This window comes from Cricetulus griseus, chromosome 5 (genome assembly GCF_003668045.3).
Source record: "Cricetulus griseus strain 17A/GY chromosome 5, alternate assembly CriGri-PICRH-1.0, whole genome shotgun sequence".
Classification (NCBI taxonomy): Eukaryota; Metazoa; Chordata; class Mammalia; order Rodentia; family Cricetidae; genus Cricetulus; species Cricetulus griseus.
The window spans coordinates 182,126,210-182,146,571 of NC_048598.1; the positions used below are offsets into that span (position 1 = coordinate 182,126,210).

The 20,362-nt window shown below is 48.5% G+C and overlaps 1 protein-coding gene across 1 annotated transcript in view; it reads left to right on the forward strand.

Moving 5' to 3' along the window:
- The first annotated feature begins 13,483 nt into the window (after positions 1–13,483).
- The window catches only part of Ppp1r13b (protein phosphatase 1 regulatory subunit 13B), a 70,304-nt gene continuing 63,425 nt past the window's right edge, over positions 13,484–20,362 (forward strand). The window contains exon 1 of the mRNA XM_035445317.1: positions 13,484–13,537. Within this exon, the coding sequence (XP_035301208.1) occupies positions 13,529–13,537 (9 nt within the window). The 5' untranslated portion in view covers positions 13,484–13,528. The remainder of the gene's footprint in view (positions 13,538–20,362) is intronic.

Sequence of the window (20,362 nt, forward strand, 5' to 3'; positions counted from 1 at the left end):
CATAGGGCATTGGCTACATTGCCCCTCATCCCTGGGCTGGCAAAGCTAAGGAGTGTGTGAGGCTTCCCTTTAGCATCCTTGGGAGGGCGGTGCTGTGCCCCTCTGGCTGGCTGCAGAGGCTCTTGCTGCTTCAGCCTTGCTTCTGCACAAGTACAAATTGCAGCAGTTGGTCTCAGTGCCTCAGACATCAGCAGGGCCAGCTGCCGTCTCTGGCATCGGCAAAGAGGACAGATCGCCTTGTTCCTGAGCGTGCTGTTTGTGCAGAGGAAGTGAGTGTGGGCGAGGAGGGAAGCAGACACTGTCAATCAGCCATCGGGCTGAGCACCCAAAGCTGCCAATCATGCATACATGCTGTGAGGTTGGAGATCCAGGACTTCCCTGCCGTGCAGGGACACAGCAAAAGCTGAAATCTCTTACCAAGGACTACACCTGCTATTTTATGTAATTCTGACCAAAAACTTCCCCGGGTTGATACTACTATTGCCCTACTTTACAGATGGGCACACTGAGGCAAAGAAAAAAATATATAAATGGATCAAAACTCTTTTTCTTGCAATTCTGAAATCTGGCCTTGCTATGTGAACCAGGCTGGCTCTACCCCTGTGATGCTCTTCCTAAGTGCTGGGATACAGATGCGGCCACCACATCCAGCTTGATAGCTTCTTGCTACAAGTTATTACAAAACAAATCCCAGGCCGAGCTGATGGAACAGACACACTCTGAGCTGGATTTTGGAACTTGACCTTCCGGCTCTGCTTCTTACCTCCCGAATACCCATCTCCTCTCTACTAAAGGGAAACACTGTCTCCCTCTTAGCGCCACAGTGACAGGTAAATGAGGCCAGAACTGTTCATCCACCTGGGGCCAACAAAATGACAACATTTTAACTCAATGTTGAATTTCAACATAAAAAAACAAATCAATCAAGAGGCACTCCGGTGGCCGTGATCCAACCATCTGAAAAGCACAAGGAGCCAGGGCATGAGGGGAGGTCCATGGAGCATCCAAAACCCTTTTCAACACAAGACAGAATGAAGTCAGCACTGTAGCTGGGATGGTGGAAGGCCAGCTGGGGCCCCAGAGCAGAGCTGGAAGCTGGTGTGCTGGCCTGCTTCTGTCTCCCTGGACCTCTACTTTCTCTTGAGCAGTGGGCACTTGTGACATGGAGAATTGTAGTCAGAATTGCAGGTGTCAGGAAGCGGGAAAAGCCGGCAGAGCATGGGTAGAAATGGGCTCTGGGGGCCCCATCCAGGCAGAGCCTGAACACTGCCAGGACACAGCAGGGGGTGGGATGGGGGGCACGCTGAGGACCCCAGGACAGCAGGGGGTGCGCTGAAGACAGGACACAGCAGGGGGGCAGGTTGAGGTCCAGCAAAGGTAGTCAGCTGGTATTAGCCGAACCCCCTTCATGGGCTTCTCCTTCACTCTTCTTTTTTTTTTTTTTTTTGCCTACTTGGGTGCAGGTGCTGGGGAAGCCCCAGCTGTCCCTGTCTGGCTGGCTCATACATTCATTCATTCATTCATTAATTCAAATCATTTACTGAACATCTTCTATCTTCTGGGTACAACTCTGAGGACTTGGGACAGAGACATCCTCACCCTCCTGCCATTTGCATCCTAACAGGGCACAAGGCAATGAACGATATATATATCATATATATATATTATATATATATGATATATATATTACATTTTTGAATAAAATATTATGTTATAAGTGTTGCGAAGAAGTAGGGCAAACCATCTCCCCACTCCCAGCAGCCCTTCTGAGGAGTTCCTGCTGTTCTCCCTCCCCTTGGGTGCTGCCGCATGGATGGGTCAGAGATACCTAGGGTGGTTCTCAGGCACCTGGGAACTTGCAAGAAATTCAGATTCTCTGGATGGAAGTTCTTGGATCAGACATCCAGCATCTTGATGCTTCTGAATGCTAAAGATGGGGAAAGATGGGCTTTGGGGACAAGGACACATGGATGCGTTCTACACAACATTTGAGGGATTAGACATGTGTGGGTGGGTCAATGGCTTATCCTAGTTCAGGCTGCTAAGATGAGCACCAAGCCAGGTGTGGTGGCTTATATCTCTGACACCCTAGTACTTGGGGGGCAGATATAGGAAATTAGGAGATCAAATCTAGCCTGGATTACATGAAAGCCTGTCTCAAAAGCAAAACAGTCAGATGTGGTGGTGCAAGCCTACAATCCCAACACTCAGGAGTTCAAGTCCAGTCTGGTCTAAATAGCAAATTCCAGTCCGGCTAGGACCATAAAGTAAGACTGCCTCAAATAAAATGCCCAACCACAAAAGCATGCACCACAACCTGGAACCTCAATCACAGCAGACATTTATTCTCATAGCTCTGCATTCTTCGAAGTTTAATATCAAGGTGCTGTGGGGTTAGTGTCTGGCAAGGGCCTCCTTTCTAGTTTGTAGACAACAGGTTTCTCTGCATACTCAGGCTACACAAGATCCCTTGGCTTCTCTCCTGTCTCTCCTGTAGGGACAATATTTCCACCTCCCCTGGGGTTGACAACCTAATCACGTCTAAAGCCTCACCCACAATGCCATGGGAGGGTCAGATTTCAACACATAACATTCGAGGGGACACAAATATTCAGTCCCTGCAGGAGGTGATGTTGAATATACTTCTCTATCAATGTGGGGCCATTCGGATCTGGAAGGCTCATGTGTTGAAGGCTTGGTCTTCGGCTGCAGGCGAGAGTGGGAGACAGTAGAAGCTTTAGGGAATTGGGCCTAGCTGGAGGAGGCGGTCATAGCCGTGGGCATGCTGATGAGCGAATATGGGGCCTTGGCCTGCTCCTCCTCCACGTCTCACTCCCTCCACTAAGCCCCCCTATTATGTTGCCTTACCACAGGTCTGAAAGTAGCTGGGCCAAGTGACTGTGGACTGAAACTGTTCATCACAATAAATGGCTGAGCTGTGTGTGGTTCATCCCAGCACGCAAGAGGCAGGCAGAGGCAGGTTGATTTCCAAGAGTTCAAGGTCAGCCTGGTCTACATATTGAGTTCCATATACTTTCAAATAAATAAATTAAAAATAAGCTGGGCGTTGGTGGTGCCTTTAATCCCAGCACACGGGAGGCAGAGGCAGGTGGATCTCTGTGAGTTCAAGGCCAGCCTGGTCTCCAGAGCTAGTTCCAGGATAGTCTCCAAAGCTACACAGAGAAACCCTGTCTCGAAAAAACCATAATAATAATAATAATAATAATAATAATAATAATAATAATAACAATAATAATAATAAATGACTACTTTAAGTCCGCTTTTCTGAGGTATTCTGTCACGTAACAGAAAATCTCACAGCCCAGTTTCAGTTAGGCACTCTGGGGGAGGGGTGGAGGTGGAGCGGGTGGACACTTGCGAAGAAAGCCCAGGCCACTGGACTAGGACCCTTTGAAAGAATCCTGCAGTCTGGCTTGAGGGGAGTGGGGCACTGAGGCAAGACTGCACATATGTGGGTCCTGCCTTGAGGCTACCAGAGGTGGCTACCTTGTGACAGATGCCCAGTGGCCGGCACAGATGATCCAATGGTCTTAACAAAGGGGTGATATATCTTTGAGCCTTGTACAAGCGCAAATGCTCTTATGAGGCAAAAAGACTGCCTTGAGGACCCACAAAGAGGAAAACACACAGAGGTCTCAAGTGCCTCCATCCTTCTGCTGGACTGCATCCTCAGGGTGCTGACCTCCAAATCCGGCATGAGTCTCCACTGAGCTGTCCCAGTGGCAGGTCAGAGAGGACTGGAAAGACCAGAAAATCAGTCTGCCTCTCCAGTGGGGTCACCTCAGCAGGGCTGTGTTGTTGGAGCAAATGTCGTTTCTTTTTTGGTTTTTCAAGACAGGGTTTCTCTGTATTGCTTTGGAGGTTGTCCTGGAACTCACTCTGTACTCCAGGCTGGCCTCAAACTCATGGAGATCCGCCTGCCTCTGCCTCCTGAGTGCTGGGATTAAAGGCGTGCGTCCGGCTAGCAAAAGTTGTTTCTTAATGACTCCCCTTCCATTCTCTGGAGACCCCGATGGGGACCCCTGCCCTCTCTCTTGGTCCCCACTTTTACCCTTTCTATGAGCCCTTCCTTTGTAAATAACACTCCTGGAATTTCCCTAGTTTTCAGGAAGCCATCTGTTTCCCACAGGGACCCTGACCGATGAGACAGCACCATGAATAACAGCGGAAACTAGAGGCCCTGACAGAAGCTGAGAGCTTGGGGCAGTGGGTGGTTAGGTGAAGGTGAAAAACAAAGTTAGGAAAAACCTGGAATGGAGGCAGTAGTGGAGGAGAAGGCCGGGCTGCCTGACACACCTGTAGGGCATAGCCCTGATGGAAAGACCCCTGAGACAGGGACTGCCACCTCCAGGTGATGGGATCTAACACAGGACAGGGCACAGAAGAGGTCAGGATTAGCCAAGGGATGAACTAGTGACTGCGGCATCCAGGCCTGGCTCTGGCCCCTCTTGCTGTTGGCACCTGGGAATGCCTAACCTGTGCAATGGCCCGTGGGGGTGGGGGTGGGTGGGGACTGAACCAGTCCTGGGCTGCAGGTTTGAGCCCTCCCTGTTCCAAGTAGGCATCTACTCTGCAGCCCTGAATGAGAGGCAGAGCCTTCCCAGCTCTGGAGGACAACTGGACCCCACGCCATCCAATCCAGGCCTTGCAAATATGAGGCGAGACTACGGAACACTTGCTAGGGCTTAGGTATTCAGACTTCATGCCTTATCCCAGAGGGACAGTATCAGGAGGCCTGCTTGCAGGCACATGACCTCTGGAGTCTAGAGCCTGTGTGCCATCTCCTGTCAGGAATACTCAGTTGACACTCAGTTGTAGTAGGACTTGCGGTTTTCCAATAGTGTCCTTTTGTTTGTTGCTTTCTGGTGGAGACAGCTGTTTGTTATGCTGTTTGTTAGTGAGTGCTGGAGTCAGCACTGGATACATGAGCATAGGCCCTTACAGAATGTTCAAGACAGTCATCTGTTGATGCCAACTTTTCATTCCATTTAAAATGAATATGTATTTTTACTATTTAAGAATTTTATTTACTTATTTATTTTGTTTGCCGAGACAGGGTTTCTTTGTGGCTTTGGAGGCTGTCCTGGCACTCACTCTGTAGACCAGGCTGGCCTCCAATTCACAGAGATCCGCCTGCCTCTGCCTCCCGAGTGCTGGGACTAAAGGCGTGCGTCACCAACGCCCGGCCGGGCCTGGTCTACAGAGTGAGTGCCAGGACAGCCTCCAAAGCCACAGAGAAACCCTGTCTCGAAAAAAACAAAAACAAACAAAAAAGAATTTTATACAATGTATTTTGATTACATTCACTCCATTCCTTCCCCAACTCCTCCCAACTCTACCCCTCCCTCACCAGCACTTGACAACTTTGTGTTCTGTCTGTCTGTCTGTCTGTCTATCTATCTATCTATCTATCTATCTATCTATCTATCTATCTATCTATCTATCTTAACCTACTGAGTCCAATTTGTGCTGCCTATATTGGTGGGTGTATGGAATCATCCAGGGGAGTAGGATTCTACACCTCAGAGGTACAACTTTAAAGAAGACTGTCTGTTGTGGAAGCCATCGTCCGTCAGTAGCACCTCAGAACTTGACTTGATCTTACATAGGTCTTGTGCAGGCAACTATAGGTGCTGTGACTTCATGAGTACAAGTGGCCCTGTGTGGCCAGAGGATACTGTTTCTGTCTAGTGCCAATCTGTGGCTCTTCCAAGGTGGTCACTAAGCAGTACGTGTCTGGTGTGTGCACATGTGTGTGGTATGTGGTGTGTGTGTGTGTGTGTGTGTAGTGTGTGTGTGTGTGTGTGGTGTGTGTGTGTGTGCGTGTGCACATGTGTGTGTGTGTGGTATGTGGTGTGTGTGTGTGAGTGTGTACGTGTGTGTGTGCGCGCGTGCACATGTGTGTATGTGTGTGTGTGTGTGTGTGGTATGTGGTGTGTGTGTGTGCACGTGTGTGTATGTGTGTGTGTGTGGTATGTGTGTGTGTGTGTGTGTGTGTGTGTGGTATGTGGTGTGTGTGGTGTGTGGTGTGTGTGTGTGTGTGTGTGGTGTGTGTGGTGTGTGTGTGTGTGTGTGTGTGCATGTGTGTGGTATGTGGTGTGTGTGTGAGTGTGTGTGTGTGAGTGTGTGTGTGTGTGTGTGTGTGTGTGTGGTATGTGGTGTGTGTGTGTGTGTGTGTGTGTGCATGTGTGTGGTATGTGGTGTGTGTGTGTGTGTGTGTGTGTGTGTGTGTGTGTGTGTGTGTGTGTGTGTGTGTGGTATGTGTGTGTGTGTGTGTGTGTGTGTGTGTGTGTGTGTGGTATGTGGTGTGTGTGTGTGTGTGTGTGTGTGTGTGTGTGTGTGTGGTATGTGGTGTGTGTGTGTGTGTGTGTGTGATGTGTGTGGTATGTGTGTGTGTGTGTGAGTGTGTGTGTGTGTGTGTGTGTGTGTGTGTGTGTGTGTGTGTGTGTGTGGTATGTGGTGTGTGTGTGTGTGTGTGTGTGTGTGTGTGTGATGTGGTGTGGTGTGTGTGTGTGTGTGTGTGTGTGGTGTGTTGTGTGTGTGTGTGTGTGTGTGTGTGTGTGTGTGTGTGTGTGTGTGTGTGTGTGTGTGTGTGTGCATGTGTGTGGTATGTGGTGTGTGTGTGTGTGAGTGTGTGTGTGTGTCTGTGTGTGTGTGTGTGTGTGGTGTGATGTGGATGCCCCGTGTGTAGCTGAGCACTTCACTAACATTTACTGTCTGCACTGTCATCAGTGGTGAGTTTCTTCATTAACCTCTCTGCTGCTCTAAGACACCTCTCTGGTGTGGTCTCAGATCTGTACTAATCTATGGGTCTAGAGATACAAGCTTAGAGGCCAGCTTGATACTGTGTTAGGGTCTTCATGGTTAGGCTTTGGTTTCCCGTTTAGAAGCCCACTTCTGATACAGAGAAGCTAAACTGGAGGTCAGAGGTGAGTGCTGAGAGGAGGTGGGGTGTGGAGTGGAACCCAGGCTGGCTCCGAGGTGAAGTGAGGATCCGACTGCAGGCTTGGGTGCAGACCCATGGAGACAAAGGAAGGAGAGGCCTGAAATGTAATCCTGGAAAGTAGCAAAGCTGTCGTCTCCCCACATGTGCTTACCCCAGACCCCAGCACTGCACAGAGGCTTAGGGGCCATCGTTTTGTTTCTTTCACCCTCCCTAAGTTCCATCATTCAAACCATACCCCAAACATAACCCCATTTCCCATCTCCACTCTCTCTACTTCAATACTTCTAAGTATTTATTATGTATACAACATTCTGCTTCCATGCATATCTGCACACCAGAAGAGGGCACCAGATCTCATAACGGATGGTTGTGAGCCACCATGTGGTTGCTGGGAATTGAACTCAGGACCTCTGGAAGGGCAGTCAGTGCTCTTAACCTCTGAGCCATCTCTCCAGCCCATAAGGTAATCAGCCAATGGAATCTCTCTCTCTCTCTCTCTCTCTCTCTCTCTCTCTCTCTCTCTCTCTCTCTTTGGTTTTTCGAGACAGGATTTCTCTGTGGCTTTGGAGGCTGTCCTGGAACTAGCTCTTGTAGACCAGGCAGGTCTCAAACTCACAGAGATCCACCTGCCTCTGCCTCCCAAGTGCTGGAATTAAAGGCGTGTGCCACCAACGCCCGGCATATCTTAAATTTTTTAAATGTTTTGTTTTAATATAGTTTGACTCAATTATCAAACAAAATGTCTTTATTGGACTCAAAATTCAAACAAAATGTAACAGGAGCCAACTGATAACAACATAATTTCGGATAAGTCTAAGTCCTGCTATGATGTGGAAAGAGTGGCATCCCCCTCTGGGACCTTCCTTTGAAATAAGCCCCTAAGTTCAGCCTAAGCATGAGAAAACCATCTCATACATCTCAACAAGGAACCTTCCAGAACATGTGTGGGCTGGTTTTTTGTTGACATGATGCAGCCAGGGTCATCTGGGAAGAACAAACTCCAACTGAGAAAACACCGTCAGGTTGGCCTTTGGACATTTTCTTCATAAGTGATTGATGTGGGAAGGAGGGCCCAGCCCACCATGGGTGGCCCTATCCTCCTGGGCAGGTTGGTCCTAGGTTCTATAAGAAAGTTGAGCAGGCCATGGGGAGCAAGCCCGTAGGCAGCACCCTCCATGGTCTCTACTTCAGCTCCTGCCTCCAGGCTACTCCTTGACTTTCCTTCACTACAAGATTTTTGTTTTGTTTTGTCTTTTTGTCTTGTTGGTTTTTTGGCACAGGTTTTCTCTGTGTAACATCTCTGGCTGTCCTGGAATTAGCTCTGTAGACCAGGCTGGCCTGAATGCACAGATTCCAAGTGCTGGGACAAAAGGCATGCACCACTGCCGCTGTCACCACCGCCCGGCTGTACTACAAGTTTTACACAGAAATAAACCCTTTCCTCCCAAGTTGTTTTTGGTCATGATGTTTATTGAAGTAGTAGAAAGCAAACTGGGACAGACCCCTTGACCAATACTTCTCAAAACCATCAAAGTCATAAAACAAGGAAAATGTTGAGAAACTGGCACCTAAAGAACATGCTGACTAAACAGAAAGTGGTGTCCTAGAACACACGTCATTAGGTAAAACTAGAAACCTGGGTGTGGAGGTGGTGACAAACACCTTTAATCCCAACACTGGGGAGGCAGAGGCAGGCGGATCTCTGAGTTAGAGGCCAGCCTGGTCTACAGAGGGAGTTCCAGGACAGCCAGGGCTACATAGAAAGATCATCATGTCTCAAAACAAAACCCCAAACTAGAGACCTGGAAAAAAGCTGTAAATGAACAGTGGTATTGTGATATGGGCTCATCAGGAGTAACAGATTGCCACAGTTAATTATTAGGTGTTAACAAGTAGAAGAGGGGCTGGGGAACGACCCATGTCTTAGTTAGGGTCTCTATCGCTGTGAAGAGACAACATGACCAAGGCAACTCTTATAAAGAAAACATTTAATTGAGGTGGTAGGTTACAGTTTCAGAGGTTTAGTTCATTATCACCATGGCAGGGAGCATGGTGGCTGGGAGTATGGCAGTGTATGGGCAGACATGGTGCTGGCTACATCTTCATCAGAAGGCAACAGGAAATGGTTTGTCTCACTGGGTGTGGTTTGAGCACATATGAGACCTCAAAGCCCACCTCCATAGTGACACACTTCCTCCAACACGACCACACCTACTCCAACAAGGCCACACCTCCTAATAGGACTACTCCCTGAGATTATGGGGGGCCAATTACATTCAAACTACCACACCCTGTAAATACCAGGACCCGAATTTGGATCGTAGACCCATGTAAAAACCTGGTACAGACCCACACACCTGCACTCTAGTGAGGGAGACAGAGACAGGCAGATCCTTGATGGCCAGCTAGTCTATCAGAATCACCGAGCTCCAGATTTAGTGACAGGCCTTGTCTCAAAAAGTAAGGTAGAAGAGCAAAGAGACTGCTCAGGAGTTACGAGCACCGCCTGTTCTTCCAAAGGACCTGGGTTCAACTCAAAGCACCCAAATGATGGCTCACATCCCCCTGTAACTCCTGTACCAGGGGATCTCATGCTCTCTTCTGGCTGCCATGGGCACAGGCACACATGTGGTGCACAGACAAACAGGCAGGCAAAACGCCCATGCACATACAATAAGATTTTAAAGTAACTAGAAACAGTAGGATGGAGAGCAACCGAGGCTAACACTCGGCGTCAACTCTGGACTTCACATGTGTGCGTACCATGTGCACACACACACAAACGTGTACACACAAACGCTCCTACACACACCCACAGTAAGAACAACAAAGATGATTAGAGGAAACTGGGCGGGAAAGTATACAGAGGGCCACACTTTACAGTGGCTCCACTGAAGAAGATTTTCACTTGATGTTGGTGCGAAGGGGATGTCACTCCAGTGGAAACGATATTTCACTTTTTGAGCTTTGAGCTTTTTGTGGACTATCCGTGTTCAGTTCAATACTCCAAGGCATTTCTGAACAGTGGGAGAGTCGGGACCCCGTCACCTGTGCCATCACCACGGGAAATGGGGGAAATGGCTCTCGTGTTCTGGGGATGGCAGGTCAACTAACTGCATCTCCCACAAATGCCGCTTCCCACATAGACATGCTTATTGGAAAACAACCCCAATAAGTGGAGGGGCGGCTGCAAAGGGGGCTCTAAATATTCAACTCTAAAACTGTTCTGAAAATGAGGTTTATTAAACAAACGAACAAAAAAATCAACACCTAATAGTGCAGTCTTACTCTGACTTGCCACTGTCCCTGGGGCACCGGGTTCCGGTCCCCACCTGCAGGTGTCTGGTGTTAGTGCTCAGTGGAACCCTCCCAGAAATTCCTTATGCAAATGTGAGTATATGCTGATCCCTTCCAAGAGCATTTTAATTTGCTTTGAAGGATATTTAATCACGTTTAATATACCATACTAGAAATGTACACAGACTCATCACCGACACCAACGATGACTGAGAATTTACCAGTTACTTCTCAGTGGTCCCTTCCCTCTGAAGCCAACTGTAGTCTAGACCTCTCACCTATTCTAGGATGCATCTCAGGACAACATGGGTATCCTATATAACCCTAATGCCTGCTTTATACCATTAATGAGATTCTGGTGGGTCTCTGATGAACTCTGGTGTAGATGATGGGAGATTTTGAGGGGTCTGTGGTGAATTTGTGTGTCTGTACTCCAGGAGCTGTTGGGAATGGTTGGGGCTTGAGGAAGTTAAAGCCTGGGGGGGGGCAATTATAAATGTGTTTGTTGAGTTACAAGGGGATGTGGCCTGATGCCTAGTGTGGCCTGTGGGATGGAGGAGAGCTACTGACCAGCCTGGCTTGGTATATACTGCCTGGAGGCGACCCTGGAAGGTAGAGGGTGCCACTGCAGAGGCCACTCTGTGCCCATGGGTCCTGCAGGTAAGAGTGTGAGGGGCTTGAGAGATGGTTCAGAGGTTAAGAGTACTTGCTGCTTTTCTAGAGGACCAAGGTTTCCAGCACTCATGTTAGGCAGCTCATAAGCACCTGTCACTTCAGCTCCAGACACCTGAAGCCTTCAAATGCATGTGTGTATAAATATACACAGGCCATATGCATAAAGTAAAGCTTTATATTTGTTTTTATTTTACATATGCGTTTTACTAGTATATATGCCTGTGTACCACATGTGTGTGTGCCCACCAGGACAAAAGAGGGGTGTCAGTTCACTGTAACTGGAGTTACAGTCAGTCATGGGTGGACATGTGGGTGCTGGAGATCAAATCTGGATCCTCTGGAAAGACAGTGCTCTTGGCCACTGAACTGTATCTCCAGTCCCTCAAATACATACATACATACACACACACACACACACACACACACACACACACACACACACACACACACAATGTTTTTTCAAGACAAGGTTTCTCTGTGTAGCCTTGGCTGTCCAGGAACCCTCTCTATAGACCAGGCTGATCTCGAACTCACAGAGATCCACCTGCCTCTGCCTCACGAGTGCTGGGATTAAAGGTGTGCACCACCAACGCGCAGCAACATTTTTTAAAGGTAAGACCTTGTGGTCAAGGTCCTTTTAGGAGAATGGGTGACATTTCTCTGGGCCTGTCTTTTGTTGGGCATGCGAGCTATCCCTTTACAACTCATGGACATTAGGTGCCAGGGCAGACTCTAACCCCCCACGTCTGCTTCAGATGGGGAATGCAAGGCTCAGAGAAGCGGCCCCGTGCCTGAGACCTTACAGGAAGTGGAGCAGAGCTGGACGTGGGGCCCAGGTCTCCTGACATTTAATCTAGTATCACTCATTTCCAAAACTTCCTCTTCTCCTAAAGCCCTGCTCCCAGAATGGATGTGTCACCGGCCATCCGTGGTCCGCATGAATTAAGTCTTAAAACCCTAGGGACATTTGTACACTGAACCTGCTTGCTAACGATAACGTAACTAAGGAATTCGCAGGGCAGCTGGCACATGCCACAAACTGCTAGGCGCATCTCACACATCACACCTGAGCTGCCCCAGAGAGGTGCGATTACCCTACCATATCCCATGACAGAGACGAGCGTGCCTAAGATCCCACAGAGAGGGTGTGTCAGCAGCGGGGTGAACCAAGTCTGTTCAACTGGAAAGTCCACGCTCTCATCACTAACCCCCGTGGCCTCTTAAGCACGGGCGTGGCTGCCCACGAAGGGGGCCGGTGTAACCCTGGCCTCCTCCCTCTCTCTCTCTGCCCCCACTTGGCAGCAACCTCCAGCCCGCCCGCCCGCCAGCCACTCAGAGAAACAGACGGGCTACAAGCTGCCCCTGACCAGCACCTGCTGCCCTCTCCAGCGGCTGGGTCCTTCCCAAGGCGATCTCCCCCTTTGTGTGGGGTCGGTCACCCACCGGTCTTCATGTTTCTGGAAGCCCATGGAAGTTTAAGTCCGGTGCAGTTCATCAGTCGCTGCGTCTCATCCGTCAGAGTCGAGGCGGATGGCCCAAGGTGGAGCAGCGCTGAGAAAGGGTGCCGGCCCGCCCGGCAGCCGCTGCTGACGGTCTGCTCTGGTCTCTGTCCCTCGGGCTCCCAGGCCGGAGGCCACAGTGGCGAGGCTGACAGAGCCCTAAAGGCAGACCCTGACGACGGAGGCTCGACGCTGGCCTGGGACGTCCCGGCGGGACCCCCGAGGATCCTGGCACAGGTGGGCACGGCTCGCATGCAGGGCTGAGGCTGAAACCTGTGTGCTGCGTCCGGGAAGGCCGAGCTGGCTCGGGCTGCGGCGGGCGCGGGGCGGAGACGCAGGTCCCGGGGGCGCATGGCACCGGGCGAGCGGGCGGGCGGGCGGGCGGGCAAGCAGTCTGCTATGTGGAGGGAGCGCCCCGCGCCCGCCTCAGCCGCTGCGGCCTGCAGCCTCCCTTACACGGCGCGGCACACCCCGGGGGGGGGGCAAGCTACGATCAGAGGTCGGCGGCCGGCTCGCCGCGGGCCTCCGGATCAGCGGTTCGAGTCCCCGGCGGTGGCGACACTGCGGGACCCACCCCCTCCCCTCCTCCCCCGGCTGCCCTTCCCTCTCCGCCCTTCCCTTTCTATGTGTCCGAGGTGACCCTGAGCCGAAGTCTCGCAGACTCGGGGGTCCGCTGGGGGGACCCTCGGCGCCCCAACACCCACTCGGCCTGCTGGCCCGGGAGGGGGCGGGGCCGGCGTCCGCAGCGCGCGCCCCTCCCCCGCCGCCTGGAGCGCGGACGCGCACGAGCGCGCTCTCACCTGGCGGCTGCGGAGACGCCCCGCCCCCTCATCTCGCCCCCACCATCGGACCAATCAGAGGCGGCGTAGGCGGGGGGGGGCGACGCGCGGGGCGGGGCCTACGCAGCCGCAGGGTGAGCCGAGCGGTGGCGGAAGGCGGCCGGCTTGAGCGGCGGCGGCGGCGCGGCAGGCGGCGGCTCTGTCGGCCGCAGCCGCCGCCGCCGCAGGCCGCAGGGCCGCCGCGGGTGCGCGGCCTGTGAGGCGGCCGGAGCGGCGTCCTGTCAGGCGGCGGCGCGGCGGGCGGCGCCGCGATGATGCCGGTGGGTGGGGCGGGCGCGCGGTTCCCCGGCCCGCGCGAGGCGGCTGGGCAGGGAGGAAGCGGGCGGGCGGGCGGGCCGAGGGGCAGGTGGGGGCGGCGGCTGTCAGCGGGCGGCGCGGGTGGCGGGCGGGACCCGGTGCGCGGCCTCCGCAGAGCTGCAGGCTGCGCGGGCTGCGGCGCGTCTGCCCCTCCTGGCGAGCGAGCGAGCGAGCCGTGCCTCGGTTTCCCCTCGGCGCGGTGCGAGCCGCGGCCACGGCACCCGGCACCCGGAGGCGGCGGCGGCGGCGTTCCCACGCTCGGATGCTCGTTTCCCTTGCACTGGCCGGGACGCACGCCGCGCGGGGACGCAGAGCCATCTTAGGAGTCCCCCGGCCGAGGCTCCCGGGGGTGCTTTTGCTCCACCTGGCGTGAGGTCCCTGTGACCCGAAGGTTGAGCCTTTGTCCTGCTCTCACGGATGCCTTTGGCATCTTCTTTGGGGTTGCCACCCTCCCTGCCTTTCCCTTTCCCTGCCATCCGAGCGGCGCTGGATGCTGGATTCTCCCTTTAATTTTTTTTTTTAAAATAGGCTTTTTGTGAAGGATAAGCGTCGTGATTAATGAAGAAAACGTGAGATGGATTGTACCCAGCTGGACGTGTTTTTTTTTTTTTTTTTTTTTTGAGTGTCTATTGAGTAAAAATCTCAGACATAAAGTAACACACAATCTTTTTTTGTTGTTGTTCGTTTGTTTTCAAAGTGCTGGGGATCAAACCTGAGCTTTACAGGCTAGGCTAGGCCAGTTTATATGTCTCCATATCCACCAAAAAAAAAAAAAATTAAGTCTGCGTGAAAGATCACGTTTCAGAGGGAGAGTGTAGTCTCTGCATATTTGCTTGGATACTGACGTTCTGCTATGCTTGCTCCCAAGCTCGTTAACTCATGTATCCCCGCCTCCTTTTCAAATAATTTCCTGTTTCTTGATGATCTATCCCCCCCCTTGAACTGATGTGTGTGGAGTTTTAGGATTTGACCTACTTGATCCTTAAATCCTTTGGCGTTAGGCTTGTTAATTCTAAACTTGTGTTTAAACGACTGTCTGGTAATAGAGCATTAAGTGAGCGTCGGAGAATCTGGGGTCAAGTAATTGTTCTAGTACTTTTTAGCAATATGACCTTGAAAGAGCTGAGGTCTGAGTCTGAAATTATCTCTAAAACAGGGATTTATAAAACCTGTCAGTATTGAGGTGTGATCCCAAAGATCAACCAGGATGTATTTCAAAAGTGTTAAACAGAATGTCATGCCTTATTTTTAATATTGTTTTGAGTTTTCAACTTGTAATTTTAATCTCTTCAAGATATACTTAAGCAATTAATTATTTCCTCCTATTTCTTACTGGCTGAATGTTGTGGAGGCATTGCATTTTGGTATTTAGAAAGCAATTTCAGCTAAGACTGGGTAGTTATGGTGATAATGCATTTGCACTATAATATTGAAGATTATCAAATATTTGGCAGGTTTTATCATTGTGTAGTGTTTAATTATAAATGCCCTGTTAGGAAACCTGGAATGCTTTTTCCATATGTTAGCTCAGACATTTTTGCTTATATCCTGGTGATTGGAGTTTCCAGTCAATGGTAACAGACTTTGTTTTTAGGAAGTTTGTCTAGCCTGGGGATTGGGATATTTATTTTAAAAACTCAAATAGTGTTTTTTTTAAAGCAGATCTTTTATGAATTTAACACTGCTTTTGTTTTTAAGACACTTTGAGAAACAGATGGTAGTCTTCTTATCCTTCGCTTGTGTCTTTTACTTATGTATTTCCTTCTTTATGTCTGAAAATATGACTTGTGGGATTGAGTACTCCCTATGTTAACACAGGTGGAGATGTCTATAACTTCAGTAGAACTTTTAAGAACATACCTTTCTTTCTTGATGGTATCTTACACTCTGTATCCAAAGTGGAGATGTGATTTCTTTTTCTAGCTTTACTGTGTATTTGGTGTCTGTCATCAAGGTGAATCATCAAAGATTCATTCTTATTTTGTGGTTGTACAAAGCAGCAGACTGTTAGAATGTAATGCACGCTAGGATCAAATGCAATTTAAAATATCCTAGCTAAGGCCGGGCGTGGTGTCTCACACTTTTAATCCCAGCACTCAGGAGGCAGAGGAAGGGGGATCTCTATTATTTCGAGGCCAGCCTGGTGAACGAATCGAATTCCAGGACAGCTAGGGCTGTTACACAGAGAAACCATGTCTCAAAAGCCACCCCTCAAAATAAATAAAATATCCCAGTTATTATAAAAATTAAAAAAACAAAGTATTTCTCTTCATATCTTTTTGTTAACTGAGTTTTTCTGAATTTTTATTTTTAAAATTACATTTATTTGTTGTATATGTACAATATATGCATACATATATTGTATGTATGCAGAGTACCACCATTAAGTATGCAGGTCAGAAGGGGACTTACAGAAGGTTCTCTCCCTCCACCAAGTGGGTCTCTGGGATCAAACTCAGGTTGTCAGGCTTAATGGAAAGTGACTTCACCCTCTGAGCCATCTCACTGGTCACTTGAACTATAATTTAAAAAAATATCCATCTCTAAAAAGAGTAACCAGTGTGATGGTGGCTTTCTGTTGTTGTTTCTCACAATGTTTCACAATTGCTTACATAATAGGCTATTATTTAGCTGTTAAGAAAAATGATATTCTGAAATTTTGCAGATAAATGGATGGAACTAGAAAAAAAATCATACCAAAAGAAGTAACCCAGGCCCCAAAAGACAAATATTGTGTGTTTTTTTCTTATCTGGATGTTAGCTTTAGTCTTTTGATATTTATGCTACAATCCACGGAAGTTAGGCACTGAGGGGGAGGAACAGATCTCCCAAAGAAGAGGACACAGAATATAGTTCTGTGGAAGAGGATTACATTGGGAGGGGAAGGCAGAAAAGTGTAAAGGAGGAACATGGAGAGTGACCACTAACACTAAAGGCCATCTGAGAAACCATATGGGAAAAATCCTACTACTCTAGAAGCTTCCTAAAACACAGACATATGAAAGGAACCTAAATGGAGTCACAAAGTAATAGGGGAGACGGTGCTCCAACTAGATGTCGTACGCCACCAAGTAAACCCTCATGTTACATCTTGTTGAGTTGTTGGCCAAAGGGACCCAGTGGAAATCCCCAAACATCACAGGCTATTGCCAAGGCTATTCAGTACTCTCCACAGTTTGATGGTAAGGCCCTATTGCTGAAGATAACACTTATGTCACAGAATGTGGAAAAGTTGAGCTGGCGCCCAACTAGAAGCTCAACCCCTATTGACAAACATTCATGGTACTGGGAAGTACTCCACATGCTATTGGAAGAGAAAGTAACTGAACGCATCCATCGCCTAGCTACAGTCCCTGAGACCTACAGCAGCAACCTGCCTGTGAGACATAGTAGCACATCAGTGGCACAAAGGTTATGAGAGTAACCACTCACTAGACCCCCTCCATGTTGAGTGAAACCCTTACCTGACCCTGCTAAAGTGACGAAGAGCCCAAGACTAGATAGGCCACAGGCCTAGGGGAAAATCTACTATTATTCTGTTAAAGGAACAGCAACATACTGACTTCTGATGATAAACTGCTATATGCATAGATCAATGCCTCACTCAACCCACATCAGAGGAGCCTCTGTTCGCAACTGGTGGGAATTAACATACAACTCGACAGTGTGCATCGAGAGATAGAGACACGAGAGCACTGGGTGCTAAATGGGATGTCTTCATCAAATCCTTCCACTCAGGGATCTATGCAAAAGAGGAGGCAGAGGTGATGGACAGCACCAAGGAATGGCTGTTTTCAGACACAGCAGGACTGATGCACATGTGAACTCACAGGGACAGGCAGCAGGCAGTAAGACCTCCATAAGTACACACCACACTGAGAGGGGAGAGTGAACGCATAGGGTTCTACCCCTAACCAAGAAGCCACCTGCAATTCATACCCACTGTCAAAGGGAAAATCAGGTTTTTACCAGTGGAGTCTCACTGGGTTATATCAACCACACTTCAGGGCCCATGCTCAGTAGTTAGCCAATTCAAAACAAAGTCTACTGTGTTCTTGTTTTTTTTTTTTTGTTTTTTTTTTTTGGAGGGGGGTTATTGGTCTTTTGCTTGATTTTTTTTTTTTTTCGAGACAGGGTTTCTCTGTAGCTTTGGAGCCTGTCCTGGCACTCACTCTGGAGAACAGGCTGGCCTCGAACTCACAGAGATCCGCCTGCCTCTGCCTCCGGAGTGCTGGGATTAAAGGGGTGCGCCACCAATGCCTGGCTTTGCTTGATGTTTGATCTTCGCTTTTTTTTTTTTTGTGGTGTGTGTGTGTGTGTGTGTGTGTGTGTGTGTGAGAGAGAGAGAGAGAGAGAGAGAGAGAGAGAGTGTTGATCATGCTTCTTTTGTTGTTGAAAGGGAAGAACAAAGCTGGGTGGACAGAGAGGTGGGAAGGACATAAGAGAAATTGGAGGAGGGGAAAACAATCAAAATGTATTTTTTTAAGATTTTATTTTTATTTCTTAATTATACAGTCTATACAGTCTTCTGCCTGCATGTCAGCTGAGGGCACCGGATCTCATTCAAGGTGGTTGTCAGCCACCATATGGTTGCTGGGAATTGAACTCAGGACCTTTGGAAGAACAGTCAGTGTTCTTAACCGCTGAGCCATCTCTCCAGCCCCAAAATGTATTTTTTAAAAAATTACTTTCAACAACAACAAAAAAATGCATTTCCTAACCCTGCCCCCAAAGATAGTTTGCCTGAGGGGCTGGAGCGATGGCTTATCTGTTAAAAGCACTGGCTGTTCCTCTAAAGGACCAGGTTTGATTCCCAGCACCCAAGTACCAGTTTCAGGAGATCTAACCCTTTTTCAGATCTCTGTGGTTGCCAGGCATGCATGTGGCACATAGACACGTATGCAGACAAGTACACACATAAATGAAAACAACAAGACTTTTGTTTGCCTAAGGGAAAGGAGATATTTAAAGAATACCCTAAAACCCAGTTAGGCCTGGTGGCATTTAGGCCGTACCTACACAACTTCAATAGAAATAAGAATATTTAGTTAAAAATGGAAGCCTTCTTTAGAGCATGGAGCAGATAAAAATGTGTTTGTGGAAAGAGTGGCATTTGGGAGCTGGTAAACCTTTTTAAAGGGAATGGGACTAGGTTGGTTATCCCCTTCCCAAAGGAGGCTAACAGGAAGAGTTACAGCTTTGAGAAGGATGCTTTGATAATGTTAGTCCTGGGCTCAACTATCCCTTCTGACTAGCTGGTTCTGTTGTATTTTCTCTTAGGAGCCCTTTCGCTTACTGTAAGGTATGGGTTATGCTCATTTGTAGTTATATTTAGCTCTCGTTAAACAAACATTTCAAGTTTTCAGTGAATGTTTTTCTTTTCCCAACAATGTAGAACTATTTTAAGGTACAGAGTAGGTATTTCTCCTTGTAAACTGTCCACTGTCACACAGGTGACAGAACCCTGAATGGAAAATACTAGAGACTTAGGTTTTAACTCCCTGCTTGGTAATTGTGTGACCTTTTGACCTCAGCTTCTCATCTGTCAAATGACTTGGACTTGGTAATTTCCAAGTATTTGTGGTTAGGCTGGTAGTTCTTTTAAAGGAGAAATATTCATGAAGGTGACATTCATTTTGGCAACATCAAAGACCAAAGCATCCTCTTGCATGGCAACCTAGTGTCAAGGAACTCTGTATAATGGGGCAGATAAGGAGAACTCAGATGTGTGATGCTGTTGTTAATTATTTAGTTGATTGCTCAATAAGCTTGACTTTATATACTAATGAGTAGAATCACACTCAGGATTGGACAGGACTTTTTATATTCTTGTTCCTTTCAAATTATACATATAAGATGACTTAAAAATATTGTATTTCTGGACTACTCACAAATACCTAAAATGAGAAGCGCCACCTCAGTGATCCAAAAGTGTTTTGTGTTAAAGTCTCCAATGCCATTTTTCTGAACATAAAATACTGTTAGGTGGAGAACTCTTCTTCGGGCTCCACTTGAGCCTAGAAGCTTTGCGGCTACAATTCAGTTTAGTGACAGTGGGCTCTCAGCAAATGGTGTTTGTCCTTGTGCTAAGGCAGTGTGGCAGGCTTTGTGCTGATGTCTGGAGAGCTGAGGTTAAGGAAACTTGGCCAACTTCTCCAGGCTAATAAGTGGTGAGGCGAGGTCTAACAACAAAGGATCTGACTCAGACACCTTTGCTTCTAGTCTTTGTGCCAATGACTGGGGAGTTCGCCATGGTCAAAGGATGTTGCCAGAGGTGCTGGTAAATGGAATTTGGCAAAAAGTTTTTTTCTTTTATGCTTGTGTTACGCAGACCTTAACATTAAAAAAATCCTAAGGCGAGTTTCTTGATAAGAAGTGATAGTTTTCTCTGCCATGCCTTATGTTTGTGTATGCTTCCTGTCTTAGCATCCTGCAGGGATGGCCGAATATATGCTTTGTAGTTACTGAAGATTTTAAACATGATAGGAGCTTAAAATATCACTGGGCTATTATGTTAAAGTTACATAACTGGTTGTCAACATGCATCTTTGTGTGTGTTTGCCCAGATGGAGAATGGTTTCTCAGCAAAGTGTGGTTGGATTTGGGTGCCATGAAGTGCTGTTGCCATAGTTATTTCACAAACTCTGCTTCTGTGGCCCAAGGACTAGTGTAATCAGGTTCTATTGTGACATTTTCTTGGCTTGGTTGCCTTGCTTTATTTTGCTGCAAAGATAGCTTTATGACTGTTATGCCTACTAATTGATAAGCAAAAGCTGCTGCTACTGGAT